The sequence below is a fragment of the Mobula birostris genome, chromosome X (assembly GCF_030028105.1).
Source record: "Mobula birostris isolate sMobBir1 chromosome X, sMobBir1.hap1, whole genome shotgun sequence".
NCBI classification, from domain to species: Eukaryota; Metazoa; Chordata; class Chondrichthyes; order Myliobatiformes; family Myliobatidae; genus Mobula; species Mobula birostris.
Genome location: NC_092402.1, coordinates 21,242,788 through 21,254,128, shown reverse-complemented (window position 1 = coordinate 21,254,128; position 11,341 = coordinate 21,242,788). Strand labels below are relative to the sequence as shown.

Below are 11,341 nucleotides of genomic sequence, written 5' to 3'. Positions count from 1 at the left end.
GTGGAAGTTGGAGGCAAAGTGGATGAAGTTAACAAGTTCAGCATGGGTGCAGGAAGCAGCACGGATGCAATCGTCGATGTAGCGTAAGAAAAGTGTGGAACAGTCACTGGTGTGGGCTTGGAACACACAGCCGACAAACAGGCAGGCATAGCTTGGACCCATGGGAGTACTCATGGCTACAGCTTTTGTTTGAAGGAAGTGGGAGGAGAAATTATTGAGTGAGGACAAGTTCTGCTAGGAGGAGGAGAGTGGAGGGGAACTGATTAGGTCTGGTGTCCAGAAAAAAAAAAGAGCTTTGTGGCCTTCCTGGTGGGGGATGGAGGTGTATAGGGTCTGGACATCCATAGTAAAAAATAAAATAATGGGGGCCAGGGAACCTTAAATCATTGAAAAGATCCAGAGCCTGTTAGATGTCATGGACGTAGGTAGAAAGGGACTGAACTAGGGGTAATAAAAGTGTCAAGGAATGTAGATAGTTGGGCAGAAATACGCTGAAACAATGGGTCTATCTGGACAAGCAGGTTTGTGGATCTTGGGTTGGAGATAGAAAGAGCTGGTGTGGGGTCTTGGAATTGAGGCTGGTGGCAGTGGATGGGAGATCCCCAGAGTCAATAAGGTTGGTGATGGTGCAGGAGACAATGACCTGGTGTTCCTTAGTAGGGTCCTGTTCGAAGGGCAAGTTGAAAGGTGCCTGAGTTCACCATTTTCCATCTCTTTTTCCACTTCTCATCTTATCTCCTTACCCGCCCATCACCTCCCTCTGGTGCTCCTCTCCCTTTCTTCTTCAGCCTTCCATGTCTTTCACCAAATTACATTCATTGCTTCAGGAACAGCTTCTCCTCTGCTAACAGGTTGAGGAAAGGTCCACAAGCCCATGAACACTACCTCATTATTCCTCTTCTGCACTATGTACATTTGTAACTTGCAGCTATTGTTGGCTTACCTTGCACTGACAAGTTTCCTAATAAAGTGGTAACAAACCTGATTCTGATTAAAGACATTAGCATAGGGCCTTTAAAAATTTTAAACTCATCTAAGTCATTGTGGCATAATGAAAGGAAAACAATTGTCCTATTTACTGATTCTTTTCTGAAGTAGTAACATGCATTATAGCTTTAAAACATGCTGTAGGTCATGGGTATGGGTAGAATGCATGCAGCCAGCCACAAAATACTTTTTTCAATAGGCGGCAAGATGTAACGTGCTGGGGATCACAAACATGAGAAAATCCGAAGCCACACACAGAATGCTGGAACTCAGACCAGGCAGGATCTATGGAAAACAGTAAACAGACATTTGAGGCAGATATCCTTCATTAAACCTGAGAAAAAATGGGTGGGTGAGACTGAGGTGAGGCTCCCCATCCCACTGTAGCACCATCGAAGTGTCCTGACCAGCTATATCATCTCAAATGAAGATTTCAAGGCAACAGACAGCAAGACCCTGCAAGACTGAGGATTGCTGAGAATCATTGGGTTCTATCCACCTCCCATCCATACCACCATCTGTGACCTCCCACTGTCAGAACAGACTGTTAAGGCTAGGTGACAGCTTCTTCCTTCAGGCTGACACCCTGCTACCACCCAATACACATTATCTATGACACAACCAGTAGTGGTAACTGTCAGTGTATTTAACTAGTTGTCACAAACACACTTTATGTCAACTTGTACATGTACAGAATACTTAGTTGATATTTTGTTGTATGCAATTTAGTTACTGTGTTTTGCACCTTGGTCCTCGAGGAACATTGTTTCCTTTAGCTGTATACATGTGTATGGTTGAATGGCAATAAACTTTAACTTATATAGGGTGACCTAATGTATGAATCACAAAAGTCTATACTGTACAGAATTAACAAAGTATGCTTTGTAACACAGGGCATTTCACACCACACCTGGATTACCATTCAAGGATGTTAATACATAGGAAGCATTTCAGAGGAACTACACTAAAAGAGAATGGATGAATGACCTTAAGGACTAGGCTTGTTCAGATTGAGGCCATGATGCTGAGTCAATACTATTGCAGCTAACATACTGGATATTGACAATGGCCCATGTTCAATTCTGTCACTGTCCATAAGGAGTTCGTACATTCTCCATGTGACTGTGCAGGTTTCCTCCCATATTCCAAAGACAGGGGTTAGTAGATTAATTGACCAGGTGAGTGCAAATGGTCAGCGTGGACTCATTAGCCCAGAAGGGCACGCTACAGTGCTGCATCTCTGATAAATTTAAACAATTAAGATTCCAAGGGGTCTTGATAAGATTTGATGTAGGACATTTCTATAGTATTTAGAACGTGGAGGTTGGTGCGTGGCCAAGTGGATAAGGCGTCGGTCTAGTGATCTGAAGGTTGCTACTTCGAGCCATGGCTGAAGCAGCATGCGTGTCCTTGAGCAAGGCACTTAACCACACATTGCTCTGCGACGACACCGGTGCCAAGCTGTATCGGCCCAAGTGCCCTTCCCTTGGACAACATCGGTGGTGTGGAGAGGGGAGACTTGCAGCATGGGCAACTGCCGGTCTTCCATACAATCTGCCCAGGCCTGCGCCCTGGAAACCTTCCAAGGCGCCAATCCATGGTCTCACGAGACTAACGGATGCCTAAGAAGATGAACATGGAGTTATGATTTAATATCTAAGCCACCAGTTTAAGGTATTTGAGATTTTCTCTGAGGATCAACGTCAAACTTTTCATCAAGGGATGATGGAAGCAGACTTTATATATTTTAAAGATTGATAGATTTCTGAATAAGGGTGAAAAAGGTTATCAGCTAGACAGGAATGCAGAGTAGTGGTTAGTCACATCAGCAAAGATCTGAATGGCTGAGCTTACTGCTAATTCACAAGTAAAAACAATTCAATAGCTCAATGATGAATGTTTATTACTCTACTAATCTGTACAAGAAAATCTATTTTTTAGATTCTTCTTCCTTAGAGAGCGTCTTAATGATCTCTTCCTTCTTGGCCTGCAGACGCTCCTCACGGCGCTTCCGGGCTTCCTTAGTCCGGTTTCTGCGAGCTTCAGCTTGGTCACTACAAAACAATGAACTCTGGTCAGCACCATGGTCAGGCAGATATAATTTCCAAGGGTTGAGCTTTGTCAACAGTAATGCATATAAATGCCATGGGATTAGTTAGGATAGCAACTGATCAAGTATGACACAATCACCATGAGCACAGAAATACCAAGACTATCAAAACCACAGTCACTCAAGATACAAGAAAAAACACTCAAAACTAGGTTGTTAATCAGCTTAAATGGGACTGCACAAGACAATGCAGATGGTCACAGACACACAAGATGCTGGAGAAACTCAGCAAGCCAAGCAATATCTATGAAGGGAAATAAAATCAAAGTTTCAGGCTGAGACCCTTCACTAGACACTAGGAGGGGAACAAACTGCTGGAGGAACTCAAGACCACCTTACATTACTCTTTTCCACCATTTTTGTAAATTTTGACTTGCACCGAATTGGTGCCACAAAACAAATTTCACAACATAAAAAACCTAATTCTGACCTGCATCCATATTGGGTCTCAGTCCTAAACCTAGACTGTCCATGACACCGCTCAGGTGCTGTCTGACCCAATGAATTATTTCAACAGCTCAGATTTTGATAGTAAATTCTGTTTGCCCAGGTTAGAGCTTAGAGGCTTAGAAGCTAACAGCACGGAAATAAAAGTAGAGCAACTACACCAAGAATAAGCACGCAACCTCTAATGGGTATTAAAATGTCAGAGGGTGGTTAGATACGGAAAAGGCACTATAATGCCACCGAATTGAGAATAAATAAGTAAGCATGGGAGAGTAGGACTGTGCTATGATCAGGAAACGACAAGTATTCTCAAGTTTAGAGTAACAAAGAAAGAGGACCTAAGTTAGCTGTGGAATTAAGTTTTCAAGGCACAAAATCTTCCGAAATTAAACCACTGTAGGGCAAGATTGAAGCAGAAATAGAAAATGGGAAGTGTAAAACTGAAAATTCATTTTTAAATCAAGGTCCAAAGGTGAGAGATTCAATTCAATTACAAAATTATTTAAATATGCATTGAAGCCTCCACCCCCCCCCCCCGCCCCAGGGACATATAATTATTAAGCATGTAGTTCAATCAATCCCAAGGGGCAATCACACTCATACAAATTCTAAAATTTAACACCAACTTTAAATCCAAAACACTTCTTGCAGATCTATGCAACACTTACGCCAGAAGCTTCTTGCGAGCCTTGTCTGCCTTCAGCTTGTGAATGTGCTCCATCAAGATGCGCTTATTTTTGAACACATTACCCTTCACCTTCAGATACAGACTGTGATACCTGCAAGGGTAGTGTCAAAGAGACAAAGTTCTTATCTATTCAGACTGCTGCAAGCCACTGGCATTCCTTCAAAATATACTCCAGGATCATTTCATAATGATACTGTTCAAGCCAAGTGTAATTATAGAATCAAGTACAGATTTAACATCTGGACCCAAGAATATTCATCTTAAGACTTCCAAAATGAATTTTAAAAAAATCAGAGCTACATTGGGGGATGGGATGGAAAGGTCAACTAGCGACAATCTAATTGAATATTCTAATTTTCCTATGCTGGCAACTGAGGGCTCTCACGTGGCCATCTGGGTTTCATACACCAGCCACGCCAAACCTCACACAAATCCTCAACCTTCAAACACAACACAACTTACATGTGGCGATCAATCTTCTTAGACTCCCTGTATCGGCGAAGCAGGCGCCTCAGAATTCTCATTCTCCTCATCCAGGACAGTTTCTCAGGCATACGGGCATTGGCTGTACCCTTTCGCTTACCTGTTCAGAATGCAAAGGAACAAAATCCAACAAAGCTCAGTAATCACAGCCAAATTAAATATGCCCAAGGGAATTTCCTACAAAACAGTCAGAATTCTAGTCAGCTGGAGTATTTTGAGATAAGTGAAAGCAGTGAAAATAAAGGGTTGATAAAACTTGAGAAAACAAGAGATGGAAGTTTTCAGTCCTTCAAGGAGTCACCCAAAGTGCCAGTTAGATTAACCCAAATAATGGTACTGGAACACAACTTCTATGCAAGAATGAAAAAAGCCTACCCTCTTCTCAAGCAGCCCATCGATTTAATGCTCTTTACAAAGATGCCTAGTACTCTATGTACTAATTGGTGCTGAGTTTTGACCACTAAATAACTTATTAATGTCAAAACACTAATATATCCAAGGCCAATGTAATATATTTTTCAATTGCATAAAATTCAGATTTCTACGACATTTTTAACATTCGTAGTGAAGGAGGAACACTTACCTATACCCATATGTCGGCCTTTCCTGCGTGCAAGAGTGTTTTTCCTGCATCGAGCACGTGAATGCACCGTAACAGGTTTGCGAATAATCAGGCCATCTTTAACCAATTTTCTGATCTGTTGACCTGCAGAAGGAAAAGAAACTCTGCATTTGGTACCACGTGTTTCTTCCTATCCCTTACACATATCTGGTGGTCCTCACTACAGTTGTAACTACTCTGCAAGCCCATCACAATTCTCAATACTATTCAATAAAGTCCAGTCCCATTGGTGGAGGTGAAGTTTGCAAGAATAAACCGCAAGAACGGCAAAGAATAGAAGAACATAGAATAATGGAAGATCCGCAATTTGCCAAAATGGTAAAGGAAAAAAGGTTTTGTTTAGGTATAGAGCTTTGATCATTTTGGTTGGAGTGAGGATGGGGAGCCACATATGTCTGCCACTGCTAGAACCTACAGTCAACTTGAAGTACGTATGTTGGCTGGTTGCTACTACAGTTGGAAATAACTTGGAAAATGTGTAGCTCAGGTAGTTGATGGTTCGGTTGGACTGGGCAATCCTGAACTGCAAATAATGGAGAACTCCACTATTACTAGTTTTTGGAGCCGACAAGCAGTTATCTGTCAAATTTATTTTATTAATTCTTTGGGTAGATTAGTGTTATTTCGGATTAAATTAATAGCTTTTGGACAACTTGGGAGAGAATGAATGAAACTTCTCAAGCTTAGCACACATAACAGCTTTTAACAAGGACATTTCTAGTAATGAAGGTGTAAGCTACAGCCTTGACCAAGATGTCCCAGTAGGGGGAACAGCACTGGATATTTTACGATCCACTGGATAAGAATGATTAGCAAGAGAATAACTAGCAAGCATGGCAGGGCATTTGCTTGGACGTGAAAGATATGGGAAACGTTCTTAATGAATACTTTACATCAGTATTTACCAAGGAGAAAAACATGGAGGATATGGAGATCAGTGGCAAGCGCATTGACATGCTCAGGCATTGAGGTAAAACAAGGTGGCAGTTGGGTCTCAAAACATTAAGGTGGACAAGTCTCCAGGGCCTGATGGAATATACCCAGTTTACCGGGAAAGGGAAAAAGGTGATTGGGCCTTGACCAATACCTTCATGTCCTTTCTAGACACAGGCAAGGTCCCGGAGGACTAGTGAGTAGCTAATGTTCCATTATTCATGAAGGAAACCAAGTACAATCCTGGAAACTATAGATTGACAAGTCTCACATCAGTACTGGTGAAGTTACTAGAGAGAACTCTCAGGGATAGGATGAGAGCACTGAAAAAGCATGGCCTAATTAGGGAGAGCCAGCATGGCTTTCTGAGGGGCAAGTTATGTCTTACTGGTATTTTTTGAAATGGGTGATTCTACATGGATTTCAGTAAGGCGTTTGACAAGATTCCTCATGCGAGACTCATCCAGAAGATTATGGCACATGGGATCCATGGTGAATTGGCCGTTTAGATTCAGAACTGGTTTGCCCTTAGATGATAGAGGTTGAAGGGACTAGCTGGAGGTCTGATGTTCCACAGGAATCCATACTGGGACCTCTGCTGTTTGTGATGTATATAAATGACCTGGATGAAAATGTAGATGGGTGGGTTAGCAAGTTTACTGACAATATAAAGATTGGTGGTGTTGTGCATAGCGTATACGATTGGCAAATAACACAGCAGGACATAGATCAGTTGCAGACATGGATGGAAAAATGGCAGACAGGAGTTTAATCTGGCCAAATGCAAAGTGCTGCACCTTGGTAGGTCAAATGTAAGGAGAGAGTACACTGTTCGGTAAGATCTGTAACAGTGTTGATGAGCAGAGAGATCTTGGGGTCATAGCTCCCTGAAGTAGCTAAACAGGCCGATAAGGTGGTGAACAAGGCTTATGACATCAGTAGAGGATTTGAGTTCAAAAATCAGTAAGTTATGTTGCAGCTTTATATAACTATAAGTTAGGCCGCATTTGGAGCATTGCACAAAGTTCTGGTCACCCCGCTATAGGAAGGATGTTGAAGCTTTGGAGAGGGTGCAGAAGAGCTTTACCAGGATGTTGCCTGATTTAGACAGTACGTGCTATCATGAAAGGCTGCATAAACTCAGGTTGTTTTCTCTGGAGCAACAGAAACTTGGGGGACATCTGATAGGGGTTTACAATATTATGAGAGGCATAAATAGACAGCATCTTTTCCCCCAGGGTTGAAATGTCTAACACCAGACAGCATGCATTTAAGGTGAGAGGGTGTAATTTCAAAGGAGATGTGAAGGGCAAGTGTTTCTTTTATATATAGTGTAGCGAGTGTCTGAAATTCACTGCCTGGGATGGTGGTAGTGGCAGCGACATTAGGGAGTTTTAAGAGACGTTTGAATAGGCACATGAATGCGAGGAAGTTGGAAGGATAGCGACATCGCGTCAGCAGAAGGGGTTAATTTAGTTGGCCATTTGATTACAAATGTAACTGGTTCAACAAAACATTGTTGAGTGAAGGGCCTGTTCCTGTGCTGTACTGTTACGTCACTGAAAAACAAATCTTCGAACACAATTCCCTCATTCCGAAGGCTAATCCAGTTTATGTGGAGAGCAAAAATACGAATAAGGCCTAACAATAGAGCAAAGGCACAATAATGTCAGAGAAAATTAGATTAAGGGTCATACTTACGAGAATTGGCATTGGCAATCTCATTAGTTTCATTGGGGTCCAACCATACCTTCTTTTTCCCGCAACGCAGAACGCTGGAGGCAAGCCTCTTTTGAAGCCTGAGCATACTATATGAACAAAAGAACAAGATGAGTTTGTTAAATATCAAAGTAGATTAATGCAGCATTCCTGGTTTTTCAGAACTCTGACGGGGGTTGACTTAAGCAATCTATATACTACTAAAACTCTCATGCTCTGTCTGTTTGTGACATCCAATTAGCGCAAGCGGTGCATTACAGTGGCACTTTTTTTTGGCTAAATCAAATTAAAATGCGCTAACTTACAGGGTGTACTTTGAGACACCCATAAAACCCTTTGCTGCAGTCAAAGGACAGCAGTGACTATATCACGTCTATTTAGGAGAGCGCCAACCACATCATCAAGAATAATCAGCATCCTTTGGTGTTTCTGCTTCGCATCTTCTATCCAGCATTAGGGTAAAAAAAATGGTCAGCCTAATTATGCTGCGTGGAAAGGGAAGGGGCACATTATGGTCAAGAGATGACGCCAACGTCGTCGGGAAGCAGCAAGGAGAGGGAGAGAACAAGAATCGGATGAGGCCGGGGCCGCACAACTCCAGGATCAAAGAGTCAGGACAAAAAAAGATGAGAGAAGAGACAGAGGAGAGGCATGCACGTCTCCAGGATCAGAGACAAACAACAAACAGAAGAGATGAAGAGACGAGGGATGAAAGGTCTGCACGTCTCCAGAATGACAACGAGAGGCACAAGGCTGGCAGATAAACCAGAAATGATGCCATCAAAAGTGTCCTTCGTTAAATGAGGAGGAGCTATATTTGCTTTGCTACGCGTCGTTCTTTAATAAACTGAGGTTTTCTACTTCAGTTTCCAAAGCAAAGCGATACCAATAGCATTCAGAAAAATTTAATGTTCATTCTGGTCACATCAGACTGTACTACCCTTCTCTCAAAGGGTGCCCCAACAGGTCACCCCCTTGTCTAGTTGCCCTTAAAATTCACCTGAGCAATGTCAAAACTAAAATGAAAATTAACAGTTAAATGCAAAAATTTTATTTCCCCAGATACACATTAGGTGCGATCTAGCAATGACATACTGATGATTTTCCCTGCAAAGTAAACTAGAATTAACAGACACTGATTCCAAGTAACAAGAGGCTCTTTTAAGAGATTTGGAATAATTTATTCATGGATTTACAAAGCTCTGCATGCTAAATCACTGAGTACATTCAAGGCTAGACATTTTTAGTCTACTGATGTCAAGTTGGAACAGACAGAAAAAAAAGTCAAAGCTAAGATCTGACTGAATGAATTTAGTGAATGGTGGAATGGTATCATGCAGTATGTATCTATTATTGTTCCTACTTTATAAAACACCAAGTTCAAAGATGTACATTGTGAATGGAATGTAAAGATTGATACTTCAATTAATCAGATCATGAAAACATATTTGGAGATTGTTGGTTCCAGAAAAATGCACTCAAAAACATGCTGTTGATAATAGGTTAGAGCCTACATGTTGTTACTTATGAAGGGTTTTTCCAGTTGTGGGAGTCATACTCCATTATTTACCAACAAAAGCTATGCATAACTATAAAGAAATTTAGAATCTTGGAAAAGAATACAAAAGTTTGAGAATCAATAGTGTGCTTAAAGTACAACTAACCCATTGAAATTAGCAAAAAATCATGTTTGGTCAGAAATATACAATTTTATATCCTGCATTCTGGAGACAAGAGAATGCAGATGCTGGCATCTTGAGGATAAATTCCCGGAGGAACTCACGGAGTGCCGAGAAGTAGAGGTACATGTGGTCCTGGTGCAGAATCCCAACCTGAAACGTCAACTATCCCCCCCACCCCTCCCCCCGCCAATTTTGCTCGACCTCTTCCTCGAATTCGTTTTTTTAAATATCTCATGTAGCCTCATAAAGTGCAATTCGGCTAACCAAATCCATTTTCCCATTAATTTGTCAGCACTCATCTCTCCTTCGCTGCACCATTCATCTCCCTCTCTCACCTCCCCAGGCCGCTTGGGTCGATGAAAAAAAACCCTCACCATGCAGTAGGAATAGGAAAATGAGCAACATCGGTTCAACCACAACAGGCCTCTCTCCCCACTGGGACAATGGTTATGAAGCCTCCCCAGAGTAGAGTTGGGGGGGGGGAGGAGGAAGAAAGGGCACTGGGCCCGAAGCTTCATTAGGCCCCTGTCCGACCCGCCGAGGGAGCAGCCCATGAGCCATACTGCCCGGGGCGCTCCCACTCCAATACTAGGAACCCATGTTATTCTCCCTTATTCAATCCTCGCACTCCCTTCGCGACTCTTTCAATCTCTCCCCCTTCCACAACCACTCACCTCATGGCGGCTCGATGGCGCTGGCCGGAAAAGAACGAGCATGCGCAGACCCGGCGCTCTACCCTCCAGCTCTGGGGATACCAACTATTCCAAAAGGGGGGTTCGCAATTAGTCTCCTTATCTATAGGAATTCTTACGCCACTCACATCACTACAACAATACAATAATCATATATTATTTACATATTATTATATATCTCTATAACTAAGTTCGTTGTGTATGTAACAAACTTCAAAATGTATACAAGTCTGGAATAACCCTTAGGTTAGAATAGTACAGCCCAATCGCGCTTTACGAAATGACGTTTTGGAAGCTTCGTCTCCCCCTCGACGTTTCAGAAGGAGTTGCGCGTTGACGTCAGAACAGCGGACACGTCGTCGCACTGAAATCCGTAACGTGATGACGCCATGTTTACGATGCGCAGAGTTAGTTACTTTCGTGCCCTGTGCACGGTTTGCGTTGATTTGGCTCTGCACCCCTTCGTATATCGAATAATACAGTACAGGTTCAGACCCTTCGGCCCAAATCCTTCATACTTGCTTAGCGAGCTAGTCCCGTCTGTCAGCATTTAGCATATAGTCCTCTAAATGTCCACTATCCATGATATTTTTAAACGTTGCTAATGTGCCCTCCTCGACCACTATTTCTGACAGCTCATTCCAAATAGGCACCACTGTCTGCATGAAGAAACTGCCCCACTGTCCCGTTTAAGTTTCTTATTTTCTTTCGACTATAAGATGATGACATAGGAGCAAAATTAGGCCATTTGGACCATCGAGTCCATTCAATCACAGCTGATCCTCTTTTCTCATCTTCAGCCTATTCCCTGGCCTTCTCCCATGAACATTGATGCTGTGTCCAATCAAAAACCTATCACTCTCTGCCTTAAATGAATCCAATGACCTGGCCTCCACAGCTGCACGTGGCAACAAAATTTACAAATTTACCATCCTCTGGCTAAAGAAATTTCTCCGCATTTCTGTTTTAAATTGGCTC

The 11,341-nt window shown here is 42.4% G+C and overlaps 1 protein-coding gene across 1 annotated transcript; it reads right to left on the bottom strand.

The window, feature by feature from the left end:
* Positions 1-2,873: 2,873 nt before the first annotated feature.
* Positions 2,874-10,429, bottom strand: rpl19 (ribosomal protein L19). The gene is made up of 6 exons (XM_072248919.1): positions 10,346-10,429; positions 7,972-8,078; positions 5,299-5,421; positions 4,695-4,815; positions 4,213-4,323; positions 2,874-3,041 (listed from the first exon to the last, which is right to left on the bottom strand). Exons 1-6 carry the CDS (start codon positions 10,348-10,350, stop codon positions 2,918-2,920), a joined length of 591 nt encoding a protein of 196 aa, XP_072105020.1. The 5' UTR covers positions 10,351-10,429; the 3' UTR covers positions 2,874-2,917.
* Between the last annotated feature and the right edge of the window lie 912 nt (positions 10,430-11,341).